General features: G+C 37.0%; 4 protein-coding genes across 4 annotated transcripts in view; all 4 read left to right on the top strand.

The window, feature by feature from the left end:
* Positions 1 to 1,414: 1,414 nt before the first annotated feature.
* LOC108256405 (cystatin-B) lies at positions 1,415 to 4,464 on the top strand. The gene is made up of 3 exons (XM_017453235.3): positions 1,415 to 1,661; positions 3,977 to 4,078; positions 4,174 to 4,464. The coding sequence occupies exons 1-3, from the start codon at positions 1,590 to 1,592 to the stop codon at positions 4,315 to 4,317; spliced, it is 318 nt and encodes a 105-aa protein (XP_017308724.1). The 5' UTR covers positions 1,415 to 1,589; the 3' UTR covers positions 4,318 to 4,464.
* A 1,271-nt stretch (positions 4,465 to 5,735) lies between these two features.
* LOC108256407 (cystatin-B) lies at positions 5,736 to 7,991 on the top strand. Its single transcript, XM_017453238.1, has 3 exons — positions 5,736 to 5,969; positions 7,411 to 7,512; positions 7,609 to 7,991. Exons 1-3 carry the CDS (start codon positions 5,898 to 5,900, stop codon positions 7,735 to 7,737), a joined length of 303 nt encoding a protein of 100 aa, XP_017308727.1. The 5' UTR covers positions 5,736 to 5,897; the 3' UTR covers positions 7,738 to 7,991.
* Positions 7,992 to 8,282: 291 nt separating this feature from the next.
* The window catches only part of LOC108256408 (cystatin-B), a 34,841-nt gene continuing 29,100 nt past the window's right edge, over positions 8,283 to 14,023 (top strand). Inside the window, exons 1-2 of the mRNA XM_053674695.1 lie at positions 8,283 to 8,365; positions 9,221 to 9,451. Coding sequence (XP_053530670.1) covers positions 9,221 to 9,451 — 231 coding nt within the window. The 5' untranslated portion in view covers positions 8,283 to 8,365. The remainder of the gene's footprint in view (positions 8,366 to 9,220; positions 9,452 to 14,023) is intronic.
* On the top strand, positions 11,426 to 13,769 carry LOC128628985 (cystatin-B). Its single transcript, XM_053674702.1, has 3 exons — positions 11,426 to 11,598; positions 13,190 to 13,291; positions 13,387 to 13,769. The coding sequence occupies exons 1-3, from the start codon at positions 11,527 to 11,529 to the stop codon at positions 13,513 to 13,515; spliced, it is 303 nt and encodes a 100-aa protein (XP_053530677.1). The 5' UTR covers positions 11,426 to 11,526; the 3' UTR covers positions 13,516 to 13,769.

Raw genomic sequence — 14,023 nt, 5'->3', positions numbered from 1 at the left:
AAGCTCATAATTTTTACAACAGAATGTTACTAGTGAGGACTTATTTCTGTGAAAATTTCAGGTTTGGTCCCCCAGCAGAGATACATAACCTGAAATTGAGGGAATTTTTTTTTATTGCACTTCCTTGCACAAATAAAAAAAGAAAGAAAGAGAAGTCTCAAATCTGAAATGTTCTGCACACACACTATAATTAACTACGTACCCTCTAAAAAACTGAGACTGAGATTTGAACCTTTCCCATAAACTGACACTAAAAGTGGAACTTAAAGCAATCTTCATCATTACATTTGGACTTAAGTTCTAAGTCTAAGTAAAACGAATGTACAAAATGTTTATACATTTATACATTTATACATGTGTGTGCATTGTAATGTGCTCTAGAGATCAATTTTTGTTCCAGGGAGCTAGGACTATCCTAAACCCAGATATGGAGTTTTCCATAAACAGCTATATAACCAAAATGTGTTGTGTGCCATCACACAAAGATGGCCATCATAGTTAAACCAAGTAAAAAACAAACAAACAAACAAAAAAAACGGGTGGTTTTGCAATGCCAATACATAGCGGTAATCACTTAAAAAATTTGAGAAATTAAAAATGGTCAAGCAACCAACTTTGTAATTATTGGACCACTTGAGATGGAATGACCCCTATGTATAGTACTAGCTGACCAGTTAATAGAATGATTTGCCAGAATATGCGATGTGTGATCTAGCTACGCTCCAGATGGTAGATATTTGTATTCCCATAATCTGTACTTAAACCGGATTTAAAAAATACCTTGAAAAATGGGGGTATTAATAGCCATCACTTATATTTGATTGATCCCTAGTGAAACTGGTAGTTTATAGATTTTGTTTTCTCTGGCGCCCTCTAGTGGTTGCAGGCGGACTGCAATTAGAATCTTTGCTTCAAAAATAGAGAAAATCAACAATCACTCAGAAAGAAAATGCACAATGAATCTCTTCAAAACCGTGAGACTGTGCATTATTTATTACACCACCACCTAAGTTAATCAATAAGAATAAATATAACAGAGGACGTTTAGACTCCACGTACCAAAACGTCCAAAATACAAAATAAACAAATAAATAAAGATTATCGAAATAAACGACGCTTAGGCCTCTAACTCGTTTTGTGTAGTATCATTGTAATATTGTTAACAGGTGTTCAGCACAGAAACATCTTAACAGTCAGCAAATTTAAAGTAAATGTATATAGCAACACTCAGTGTTTCAGTTTCTTCATTTAACAGACTTTGCATTTTTCGTGTTTGTTTTTAAGCAGAACAAGAACGATAAACACTTTATGAATGGTGTTTTTAAATGCGCTTTAGACTGAGGCGTATGCAATGACGTTACCATTTGTTATTCTCTTCAGAAACAAGAAGCAGACATATGATTGGCTGGATGTTCTGTATGGGGGAACCAGCCTCATGATTGGCTGCTCTGTGTATGCTCGCTTATTCAGCTTTTGTTTTGAACGAATTCCCTGGCACATGATTTTTGAAGTGTCTGGTTACTTCGGGAAAGCTTTGGGAATATTAGACTAAACAATAATTTTATTTACTTTTGCTTCCAGATAAAGAAATGCCTTTGTTGCGCGGAGGGACCACGGAGACGAAGGACGCCACTGATGAAGTGCAGAAAATCTGTGATGAGGTTCGTGTGTTTTGCAGACATCCCAACTCCTAACTCTCCCGGAAGTTTCAATAGCTGCTCCATGACGCCCGCAAATTATATACAATCTCCCGGAAATCGTTTTTTTTTTTTTTTTTCTGAGAGCGAGCGCGCGAGCGCGCGTTCAATTGTCATTTCGTAGACGTAGACACGCCCTGGAGAGAGCAAGAGTGTGACACAGCGCGCGTCCTGATTGGTCTCTCTTTGTGCTAACTAACCTATCAGTTTTCTCAGTAGGCGGGCTTTACAGTCGATCGCTCCCCCCCCCCCCCCCCCTACCCGTCCAGTTCATCCATCAGTTCGGTCCAGTTTAGCCAGCTGCTATAAGGAGCTACTGTATTAATGTCTAGGTGATGAGGCCAGATTCCTTGTAGACATATGTAAAGTAGTTATTGAATAAAAAAATGACGTGAGTTGAATAATACTATAAAATAATAAAGTAATATAATATGGTATAATATAATACAAAACAGTGTACTTATTTTAATGTCCCATTTTCTGCATATACCAGACTTGAAATCCCATAAACACAGTATGTATGTAACCCATTACATAAGATAATATAATAAAGATACACCTTATGCTTTTATTTCTTTTAGGGACCACTACATATTAGGGAAGCTTTTCAGCAGAAAACCAAAGTCTGACAGAGAAGGTCACTAGAGCTGAGGTGTACTTTACATCTTTCATTGTTGAGCATAACCTGCCAGTCCAAGTGTGTAAGCACCAGAGTTGGGTATAACGTATGTTACTTTAATCTAATTACTTTTTTCTGATAACGCAGTAATGTAACACATCTGTAACGGATCTGTAAAAGTTCATCCGGACAGAAAAAAGACCATACAGTATTTGAGTTGACGAAAGCAACAATATCATGTGTGAGAAGGAATTTGACATTTTAGACAGGTACTATAATGAAACACATGGTAAGGTAACAGTTGTCTTTGTAGACATGCCATTGTGCAATAATGCCAAAGCTGAAAACATATTAATCTGCATCACCATCCTGTGCTTTCACTCTTGACAATACAGAGTTGTTTTTGCTAATCATTACATTGCAGCTGTCACTGCTAAATCCTACACAATGAGACCACTCAAGGCCTTTGTCATGGTCTTGAATGATCTCATTGGGTAGGATTTAGCAGTGACAAATGCACTGTGCTGAATAGCAAAAACACCTCTGTATCATCTAGCGTGAAAGCACAGGCCCCTAATATTTACAGTGTTGGCTGTCAAAGTCTGGTCAACAAGTCTGGTTGGCTGTTCATCTGGTCAACATTTATGCCAAAACTGCCACTAAGGAGCTCTCAATGTCACCTGAAGAACTGTTCATTGAAATCTACTACTACTTTGAGAAAACTTCTAAACGAAGAGAAGACCTAAAACAGTTTCAAGAGTTCTGCAGTGTTGCCCAGCAGAGAGTACAAAAGCATTATCCTACAGGCCGGCTTTCATTAGGAAAAGGTTTGGACCATCTCCTCCACCAACAGCCAGCTTTTCTTTCATATTTTGAGTCAAAGAGTGAGAATCAGAAGCCATTTCATATTCATGGCAGTAGCCAGTGAAGCCACCTCCCTGAAATGAGTTTTTGCAGGTTGGGGTTTTGGGAGTTTATTGGAGTATTTTTTTCCCGCTCCATGCAACTTTCTAGGAAATAGATGCATACTAAAGGTAAAAGAATAAAAGTGACAAGGAATAATTCAGTTTATCACTAGTTTTTAATAGTGTATATATTCTCCATGTCCCGTCTCTGCTTCCACAGGAAAACAGCACACCTTTAGTCCAGGGCTGTATTGCTTATAGCAAAAATGGCCTTTTATACCAATGTTTCATGTGACTCGCTTAAGTGTCAAAGAAGTTCAGAACTTTAGATATATTTGACCTGATACTTTAGTATATTTTGTCATGGAATGAATTCAAACCGAACTGTTTTAAACAACTGTATATCCAAAGTAGAATAAAATAAAGTAATTCCAAACAAATAAACTATAAATAAAGTGACATAATTCAATTAAAAAGACAGGACAAAACAAAAAAAAAATCAATTATACGTCCCTTAAAGACTTAAATACAGGGAAGAATAAATACATTTTTTAATTAAATTTTAATTTAAGGGGGTTCTGTGTGTGTGTGTGTGTGTGTGTGTGTGTGTGTGTGTGTGTGTGTGTGTGTCAGTCAGTAAAAGGTTATTAGGAGTCATTATTGAATCACAAGCATGATCAATAACTGCTATGTGTATAAGTCACGAGTCAAGTCATGGGAGTCCTGATTGCTAATGACTGTGTTCGAAATCACAGGTTAAGCCTCATGCGGAGGAAAAAGCCGGAAAAACGTTTGACGTCTTCACTGCTAAATCCTACAAGACACAGGTGGTAGCTGGGACAAACTATTTCATCAAGGTAGGACACAAACCCACTCACCCAGTCCTTCCGTAGAATGTGTACTTAATAGCCACTAATAGAGGTAAATATGTGTTTTCATGTGTTCGTCGCAGGTCCACGTGGGTGGCGAGGACTTTGTTCACCTGCGTGTCTATAAGATGTTGCCTTGCGCTGGAGAAAAACTGGAACTTACTGGAATACAGACACCCAAAGCCCATCATGACCCCATTGAATACTTCGAACATATGTTCCATTGAGAAAGAAACACCATAGAAACTACAGTAACGCTCACAAACAGGGACTGTATTTGTTGCTAATTATGACATCTTTATTCTATCTTAATTCCTGAACTGACAAGAAATGAGCTGCTTCTTCAGTTAATAAAAATGCAGTGGTAAATATCAGTCAATATTGCCTCATAAAGACAAAATTGTGACAATACTACCTACGCTGCCTTTTGTACTTTAAATGGTCATAACATTTAACTGCAAAGTTCAATAAGCATAGATTCTTTCGGTGTAAAGTATGGAATATGGCAACTTACAAAAACTAACAAAATACATGTATACTATTAGGATACAGCATGGAAGTAGGAACCAAATTTCGTGGAACTATTTTCTAGAGTTTGGTTTTCAGTGTTCTAACAATCTGTCATACCTCCTTAGAATTAATAAATGAATTACACTTTAATACATTACACATCAATCAGAATCAGCAAGTCCGCCTCACACCTCCAGGGTCAGGGGTTCGATTCCTGCAGCTGCCTTGTGCCCGATCACAGTCTATCTGCACTGTCAAATATACAATCTGGGAAAACATAATTTTGACAAGACATTGTTTACCAAATACTTCATCTGCTTCTCATACTCCATGGCAGGGGGGTGAATGTCTCCTTCCTTTGAGTCCCTGCACATGTAGGGGTAGAAGGAAATGAAACTGTGGATGTATTGGCAAAAAGACCGATAAAGCATGAAACAGTTGATATACAAGTACCATTAAGCAGATCGGAGATTAAAGCCATTCTAAAGGGACACAGGCATAAAATATGGCAGGAATACTGGGACATCTATGTAATATACAAAAACAAGTAGGCATGAGTGATTATGAGGCAGGGCAGGAAACCAAAGGAAGGGATGATAACTACGCATCTTAGAATTGGTCATGCTGGCTTAAATCAAGCATTACACAGAGTAAGAAAACACCCCACTGGACTCAGCACCCACTGCAATACACAGAAGACAGTAAAACACCTTCTGTTAGACTGCAAAAGATATGAGGAAGAAAGAACTGAGTTAGAGATGCAGATTGGAAAGCAAAACATGACACTAGAGAACTTGCTGGGAAAAACATCTGGAAAAGTGCACCATCCGTAATAAATGATCTGAAAAATAGTGAGAGACTTTGGTAATTTAATATGAATATCTAGTATCTAGTTATTTACTATTATTATTATTATTATTATTATTATTATTATTATTATTATTATTGTTGTTGTTGTTGTTGTTGTTGTTGTTGTTGTTTGCTTATTTGTTTGTTTGCCCCCCACCCTTTACCCCCCACCCTTTACCCCCCTGCCAAGCTGCTGCCCACACTCCAGTCCAGTAGGTGGCGGTAATGCACCTTAAGTTTGTTTGGCAACCCCCGTTAAATCCAAAGAAAGAAGAAGACGAAGAAGAGGATGGTTTTGGACGTGGTTTTGTTGTGTACGTATTTCCTGTCAGATGATTTTGGGAGTGGCAGTACGTGTAAAGTAACGTATCTGGGTGCGTTGTGGAAGCTGTAGGAACTTAAGATTAAACAGTTATTTTATTTAGCTACTTTTGCTTCCAGACAGAAAATGCCGCTGTTGTGCGGAGGGACTGGCGAGGAGAAGGACGCCACTGTTGAAGTGCAGAAAATCTGTGATGAGGTTGGTGTGTTTGGGGAGTTCGTGGGTGTGTTTTGGAGTGTACTGTATGAACCTTTCTCGGAAATAGATGCATACTGAAGTTACAATCAATGATGCAGTTTAGTACTAGTTTTAATCAGTGTGGATATTCTCCATGTCCCGACTCTGCTTTCTCAGGTAAACAACACACCTTAGCCCAGGGCTGTATTGCGTATAGCAGGGTTGCGCGGTATACCGGTACTGGATAAATACCGGTGTATATTATATTTCAAACAGTACAATATCATTTTGCTTAATTCAGTATTTGATGTGCTGTTGTTCCGACGTTTGAACTGACGCGAAAGTAATACAGAGAGCAGTAGGAGTGAAATATGGCATTACTTCGCCTACCTAAGAGATTAAAAAGGAGAAAGATAAAGACGAATATTACTAATATGAACGTTAGAATAACACTTTACAATAAAGCTACATTTGTCAGCATTCATTATATAACCTGACCTAACAGTATTATAGCATTTATTAATCTAGATCAATCAGTAATGATTTATAAATATGCTAATACATGTTTAACATGTTAACATTACTTTATGCATTAAACTAATATGAACACAAAGCTAACAATAACCAAGATTAATAAGTTTTTTCCACAATCTAAATTTAACCTACATTCCCTGTAGGGTTTTTTGTTGTTACATATTGATTCATTTATTTATTCTTTTTTTTTTTTTTTTTTTTTTTTTACAAATTTTTTACTGCAGAGTTTCTTTTGAGGCTGGTTATTTGTCGCCTATGGTGTCGATTTAGTATTGATACTGAGGTATTAGATTCTTGTATCGTACCGAAGCGAAAATTGTGGTATCAAGCCATCCCTAGTGTATAGCAAAAATAGCCTTTTGTACCTGTGATTGCATCATCAAGCCAGATTGTCGCAACGTTTTACATGACTGGCTAAAGTGTCTAGTTAACTAGTTCTGAACTTAAGATCCATTTGACCTGGTGTTTTACTATATATATTTTTGTGAATGATTTCAAACTTGGACTGTTTTTTAAATAATTTGTCTGTCAATAAAAAGTACAATAAAATAAAGTAATTCCAAACAAATAAACTATGAATAAAGTGACATAAATCTATCAAACAAAACCACAGATGAAAAGACAGGACAGAACAGAAAAATAAATGCATAAGAATAAATACATTATTTTTAAACTGAATTTCAATTTATGGGGATTCCTTTATGAAGTTAAAGGGTAGGATGTTCCATTCATTTAATAAAACTAGGGGTTCACTGACTATTGCTTGTGTAATTCTGTGTGTGTGTGTGTGTGTGTGTGTGTCAGTCAGTAAAAGGTTATTCTGAATCATTTTGTTGAATCACAAGCATGATCAATAACTGCTATGTGTATAAGCCACAAGACAAGTCATGCGAGTCCTGATTGCTAATGACTGTTTTCGAAATCACAGGTTAAGCCTCATGCGGAGGAAAAAGCTGGAAAAACGTTTGACGTCTTCACTGCTAAATCCTACAAGTCACAGGTGGTAGCTGGGACAAACTATTTCATCAAGGTAGGACACAAACCCACTCACCCAGTCCTCATGTAAAATTTGTATTTAATGGCCACTAATAGAGGTAAAAAATGTGTGTTCATGTGTGCTTCGCAGGTCCATGTGGGTGGCGATGACTTTGTTCACCTGCGTGTCTATAAGATGCTGCCACATGCTGGAGAAAAACTGGAACTTCATGGAATTCAGACAAGCAAAGCCCATCATGACCCCATCGAATACTTCTAAACATGCGCTCCATTATGAAAGACAGCACAGAAATACACTAACACTCTCAAACAGTATTCTGTCTTACTTCCTGAACTGACAAGAAATGCTTCTTCAATTAATAAAATGGCAGTGGTAAATATCATTCGTAAATATCATATCTTTCTCACAAATATTTAGTGTTAAAGGGAACATAAGGAGTTGTATTTGATATTTGATGCTTATAAATGTCTGTATATCCATCTTGAAGAACACAATAAACTTTGATACCTTGATGCTCTGGTTTGAATGTATTCATTTGGACAGAATTGTGTGGAAATAAAATGAAATTTAATAGAGAGACTGAACCCTGTGATAACAGAATGATACTCACATTCAAATCAAGGTTAAAGGTTAAATCAATTTAAATATAATACTTTTAAAAACATTATAGTACTTTGTACATTTTAGTTACTAACCAAAATCCATAACGAGCTCAAAACGCAGCTCGATTGGTTGTTCGCGGTCGGGGCCGGATGTAGTCATGTGATTTGCTGTTCTGTTTAGGGGCGGGGTTTATTCAGAGTTGTACATGTATTGTGTTTGCTGCACCTATTTGTCTTCTGCTGTGTAAACTGGAAGTTTGTAGTTTGGAACTACGCGCTTTTTGGTAAGTGCTACTACATACGGAGTGTCAGTGTTGCGTGTAGTTTAATTGTTCATATTTGTTCCTAGGCTGGTTGCTTGAGGTCGTGTTTCAAACTGAATATTATCCCTTCTTTTATATCACAGTGCTGATTCATTCTCAAATCTTTATGGTCAGAAGGTTGTTGATTCATTTCCTAACAGCTCATTCAGAAGGACTTGTTTGGTGGACGTGCTACAAAATCTACTACTAATAATAAACAGATTAAAACGTGCCGCTGATTAACAAGGAAAAACATCATCTTTGATATAGTGACTGTTTCCGTAAGGGGCCATTTATTTGAAATTTTTGAAAGGAGTCTCCAGTGTCAGGACTCAGTACGTTTTCCTACACGGGAGCTTGTGCTTTTTATGGATTCTCAGTAACAGGACGAGCTGCTTTTTTGGTCTTATTTGCTTCGAGATTGAGAGAGAAAAAGAATGGCTGGAGAGGGAACGACTCTTTATAGTTTCAGGTGCACTCGTTTTTACTGCATTCTTTTATAACATTGTTCTAAACATAACAAGCCACGTCACTTGTACGGTTTCAGTAGAACCTCATTATGTTGTGATTTGTATGAACGTGATTGTTTCAGTCAGTAAAGCATCATTAGGGGTTGTGTTATTAAGTTACCATGACTTCTACACATGACAGTTATGAGTAAGACCAGTGATGTGTATAAGTCAGAGGAAATGAGTTCCGTGTGTGTGTGTGTCAGTCAGTAAAAGGTTATTAGGAGTCATTTTTGAATTACAAGCATGATCAATAACTGCTACATGTATATGTCATGAGTCAAGTCATGGGAGTCCTGATTGCTAATGACTGTTTTGGAAATCACAGATGAAGCCTCATGCGGAGGAAAAAGCCGGAAAAACGTTTGACATCTTCACTGCTAAATCCTACAAGTCACAGGTGGTAGCTGGGACAAACTATTTCAGCACGTTCGCCTCACACCTCCAGGGTTGGGGGTTCCATTCCTGCAGCTGCCCTGTGTGTGTGGAGTTTGCATGTTCTCCCCAGGGGTTTCTTCCGGGTACTCCGGTTTCTTCCCTCAGTCCAAAGACATGCATGGTAGGCTGATTGGCATGTCCAAAGTGTCCGTAGTGTATGAATGTGTGTGTGATTGTGCCCTGCGATGGATTGGCATCCTGTCCAGGGTGTACCGTGCCTTGTGCCTGATGATACAGATTTTTTCAATTTGAATGCAAGGAACCAAGTGTTTAAATGAAGTTCTAGGCAGATTAAGGTTTGAATGCGTTTTAGATAAAAGTGAAAAGCATTTAAGGGATTTATTAAGTAAGTTGGTTCTCCTGGTTGTTGTGGACATGATCCAGAGAGGGAGACTGGGGTTACATTACACGATGGTTTACTAAAGGCGGAAAAGTTTTTACAGTTATTTAGAATCTCGATATTTAGACTTTGAAAATGATTAATTTTCATAAGGAGTTGTGAAGACTCATGCTTATGCTTCAAGCACAGATTTGGCTTATTCTTCTTGGCTAATAAACGCTGAGACTTCCATAATGTAATGTAATTGAATGCACATGAAATGTGCATAAAGTTTTTTTTAATTGTGGAGATTGATTTTTCTGTTTTCATCGCCATCTTTTATCTTTTCTTGTGCTGCAGGTCAGAAATCTGTTACCAAAGCTCGTTCATTTGAAATACTAAAAAATCTAAATCGAAACTTGCACTTTGAAACCCGTTTTCAAAAGTTTGCGTTTTCAGGCCCCAAAACGCTGCTGTTATGTAAACGGCCCCTAAGCCTTTGTTGAGAAATGAATGAGTCAGGAGCTCAGAGTGTGGAGAACAGAGTCCATTCGGACATTTCATCTACAATCACATCAATTAAGTGATAATAAAGGGTTTCTCTTTTTAGGTCTCCTAAGCGCAGATATAAAAGTAAACAAAAAACTAGATCAACTGAAGAAGAGCAGTTTTAATATTTTTGTATACAAGTATATTATAGCCCAGATTATAGAATACATGGCCAATTGGTGTTAGTGATGTGCCGTTTGCGAACGAGTCGGCTCTATGAGTCATCTCCAGTTTTTAGTTTTATTTTGTGAATTAATACACGACCGAATAATCGGACGATCTTTTCGCCACGCTTAACGATCACGACACATGACACAGACACTCAGTGCTGTTTTTGTAACAACTCATCAGAGACAGTTCTTCATTTATTTTGGAGCTGTAATCACACTTCAAAATTTTGGTATGATCTTTATAGTTTTATTAAGACCAGCATACAATCTGAATTTGATTTTACTGATCAGCATGTGCTATTTGGTGTCCATAACTATGAGAGGAAAGACTGTAATAGATATTAAGTAAGTTTTTGCTAGTGAAATATCATATAGCCTACATAAGTGCAAGTTTAGTAGTTTAAAACCCTATGTTTCTTTTCTTTTTTAAATGAGTTACAACAATATTATAGTACTATATTATATTCCAAATCATCCCAAAGCAAACAGAACTGTGCTTCTGATAGCATCTCACAACATTTGTAAATGATCGATGTATCCCTTTGTCACCCCCCTGACAATTTTTACAATTGAGGTTGTGTTGTACTAATCATATGTTATGCTATGTAAAGTTTTTGAATTATTCAATTAAAAAAAAGAGAGTATGGAACATAATACGGAAAAAAGGAAAAGAGAATGTCTAACACAGATGAAACAGATAGCGAGCAAAGTGTTAGGGTAGCAACAAAACAGGAAGAGGAACTCAAAGTGATCATAAAATTGTCTCATGAAGGGACGACGTTTGGTGAGTGGAATCCGGTTCAGCTAACAAAATCAATAGACAAACTGCTGGGTGAAATCAAAAGTGCTAAGGTATTGAGAAATGGATCACTATTCATTGTTTGTAGAAAGAAAGTCCAGCAAGGGAAAGCCATGGAGCTGAATAAAGTAGATGGTAAGTTGGTAAGTTGGTTTGCCAACCCCCGTTAAAACCAAAGAAAGAAGACGAAGCAGAGGAGGATGGTTTTGGACGTGGTTTTGTTGTGTACGTATTTCCTGTCAGATGATTTTGGGAGTGGCAGTACGTGTTAAGTACCATATCTGGGTGTGTTGTGGAAGCTGTAGGAACTTAAGATTAAACAGTTATTTTATTTAGCTACTTTTGCTTCCAGACAGAAAATGTCACTGTTGTGCGGAGGGACTGGCGAGGAGCAGGGCGCCACTGATGAAGTGCAGAAAATCTGTGATGAGGTTGGTGTGTTTGGGGAGTTTGTTGGAGTTTGTGGGTGTGTTTGGGGAGTTTGTTGGAGTGTTTCGGAGTGTTTCGGAGTGTTTCGGAGTGTTTCGGAGTGTTTCGGAGTGTTTTGGAGTGTTTTGGAGTGTACTGTATGAACCTTTCTCGGAAATAGATGCATACTGAAGTTACAATCAATGGTGCAGTTTAGTACTAGTTTTAATCAGTGTGGATATTCTCCATGTCCCGACTCTGCTTTCTCAGGTAAACAACACACCTTAGCCCAGGGCTGTATTGTGTACAGTAGGGTTGCGCGGTATAGCGGTACTGGAAAAATACCGGTGTATATTATATTTCAAACAATACAATATCATTTTGCTTAATTCACTATTTGATGTGCTGTTGTTCCGACGTTTGAACTGACACGAAAGTAATACAGAGAGCAGTAGGAGTGAAATATGGCATTACTTCGCCTACCTAAGAGATGAAAAAGGAGAAAGATAAAGACGAATATTACTAATATGAACGTTAGAATAACACTTTACAATAAAGCTACATTTGTCAGCATTCATTATATAACCTGACCTAACAGTATTATAGCATTTATTAATCTAGATCAATCAGTAATGATTTATAAATATGCTAATACATGTTTAACATGTTAACATTACTTTATGCATTAAACTAATATGAACACAAAGCTAACAATAACCAAGATTAATAAGTTTTTTCCACAATCTAAATTTAACCTACATTCCCTGTAGGGTTTTTTGTTGTTACATATTTATTTATTTATTTATTTATTTATTTATTTGTTTATTTATTTATTTAAAAAAAAATATTACTGCAGAGTTTCTTTTGAGGCTGGTTATTTGTCACCTATGATGTCGATTTAGTATTGATACTGAGGTATTAGATTCTTGTATCGTACCGAAGCCAAAATTGTGGTATCAAGCCATCCCTAGTATATAGCAAAAATAGCCTTTTGTACCTGTGATTGCATCATCAAGCCGGATTGTCGCAACGTTTTACGTGACTGGCTAAAGTGTCTAGTTAACTAGTTCTGAACTTAAGATCCATTTGACCTGGTGTTTTACTATATATTTTTGGGGGGTTGATTTCAAACTTGGACTGTTTTTTTTGTTTGTTTGTTTGTTTGTTTTTTTTGTTTTGTTTTTTAAACATTTTTCTAACAATGAAAAGTACAATAAAATAAAGTAATTCCAAACAAATAAACTATGAATAAAGTGACATAAATCTATCAAACAAAACCACAGATGAAAAGACAGGACAAAACAGAAAAATAAATGCATAAGAATAAATACATTATTTTTAAACTGAATTTCAATTCAAGGGGATTCCTTTATAAAGTAAAAGGGTAGGATGTTCCATTCATTTAGTAAAACTAGGGGTTCACTGACTATTGCTTGTGTGTGTGTGTGTGTGTGTGTGTGTGTGTGTGTGTGTGTGTGTGTCTCTGTCAGTCACGAAAAGGTTATTCTGAGTCATTTTGTAGAATCACAAGCATGATCAATAACTGCTATGTGTATAAGTCACAAGACAAGTCATGCAAGTCCTGATTGCTAATGACTGTTTTCGAAATCACAGGTTAAGCCTCATGCGGAGGAAAAAGCCGGAAGAACGTTTGACGTCTTCACTGCTAAATCCTACAAGACACAGGTGGTAGCTGGGACAAACTATTTCATCAAGGTAGGACACAAACCCACTCACCCAGTCTTCATGTAAAATTGTATTTAATGGCCACTAATACAGGTAATAAATGTGTGTTCATGTGTGCTTCGCAGGTCCATGTGGGTGGCAATGACTTTGTTCACCTGCGTGTCTATAAGATGCTGCCACATGCTGGAGAAAAACTGGAACTTCATGGAATTCAGACAAGCAAAGCCCATCATGACCCCATCGAATACTTCTAAACATGCGCTCCATTATGAAAGACAGCACAGAAATACACTAACACTCTCAAACAGTATTCTGTCTTACTTCCTGAACTGACAAGAAATGCTTCTTCAATTAATAAAATGGCAGTGGTAAATATCATTCGTAAACGTCATATCTTTCTCACAAATATTTAGTGTTAAAAGGAACATAAGGAGTTGTATTTGATATTTGATGCTTATAAATGTCTGTATATCCATCTTGAAGAACACAATAAACTTTGATACCTTGATGCTCTGGTTTGAATGTATTCATTTGGACAGAATTGCGTGGAAATAAAATTAAATTTAATAGAGAGACTGAACCCTGTGATAACAGAATGATACTCACATTTAAATCAAGGTTAAATCAATTTAAATATAACACTTTTAAAAACATTATAGTACTTTGTACATTTTAGTTACTAACCAAAATCAATAACGAGCTCAAAACGCAGCTCGATTGGTTGTTCGCGGTCGGGGCTGGACGTAGTCATGTGATTTGCTG

The sequence above is a fragment of the Ictalurus punctatus genome, chromosome 23 (genome assembly GCF_001660625.3).
Source record: "Ictalurus punctatus breed USDA103 chromosome 23, Coco_2.0, whole genome shotgun sequence".
Taxonomy (NCBI): Eukaryota; Metazoa; Chordata; class Actinopteri; order Siluriformes; family Ictaluridae; genus Ictalurus; species Ictalurus punctatus.
Note: the sequence above shows the minus strand (reverse complement) of the source record. Positions and strands in the feature narration are given on the sequence as shown.

Excerpts from the sequence above, each read along its gene's own strand:
- LOC128628985 (XM_053674702.1), top strand. The coding sequence starts at position 11,527 with ATGTCACTGTTGTGCGGAGGGACTGGCGAGGAGCAGGGCGCCACTGAT. Across the intron at positions 11,599-13,189 it reads TGCAGAAAATCTGTGATGAG|GTTAAGCCTCATGCGGAGGA; the intron begins GTTGGTGTGTTT and ends TCGAAATCACAG. Across the intron at positions 13,292-13,386 it reads GGACAAACTATTTCATCAAG|GTCCATGTGGGTGGCAATGA; the intron begins GTAGGACACAAA and ends TGTGCTTCGCAG.
- LOC108256407 (XM_017453238.1), top strand. The coding sequence starts at position 5,898 with ATGCCGCTGTTGTGCGGAGGGACTGGCGAGGAGAAGGACGCCACTGTT. Across the intron at positions 5,970-7,410 it reads TGCAGAAAATCTGTGATGAG|GTTAAGCCTCATGCGGAGGA; the intron begins GTTGGTGTGTTT and ends TCGAAATCACAG. Across the intron at positions 7,513-7,608 it reads GGACAAACTATTTCATCAAG|GTCCATGTGGGTGGCGATGA; the intron begins GTAGGACACAAA and ends TGTGCTTCGCAG.
- LOC108256405 (XM_017453235.3), top strand. The coding sequence starts at position 1,590 with ATGCCTTTGTTGCGCGGAGGGACCACGGAGACGAAGGACGCCACTGAT. Across the intron at positions 1,662-3,976 it reads TGCAGAAAATCTGTGATGAG|GTTAAGCCTCATGCGGAGGA; the intron begins GTTCGTGTGTTT and ends TCGAAATCACAG. Across the intron at positions 4,079-4,173 it reads GGACAAACTATTTCATCAAG|GTCCACGTGGGTGGCGAGGA; the intron begins GTAGGACACAAA and ends TGTTCGTCGCAG.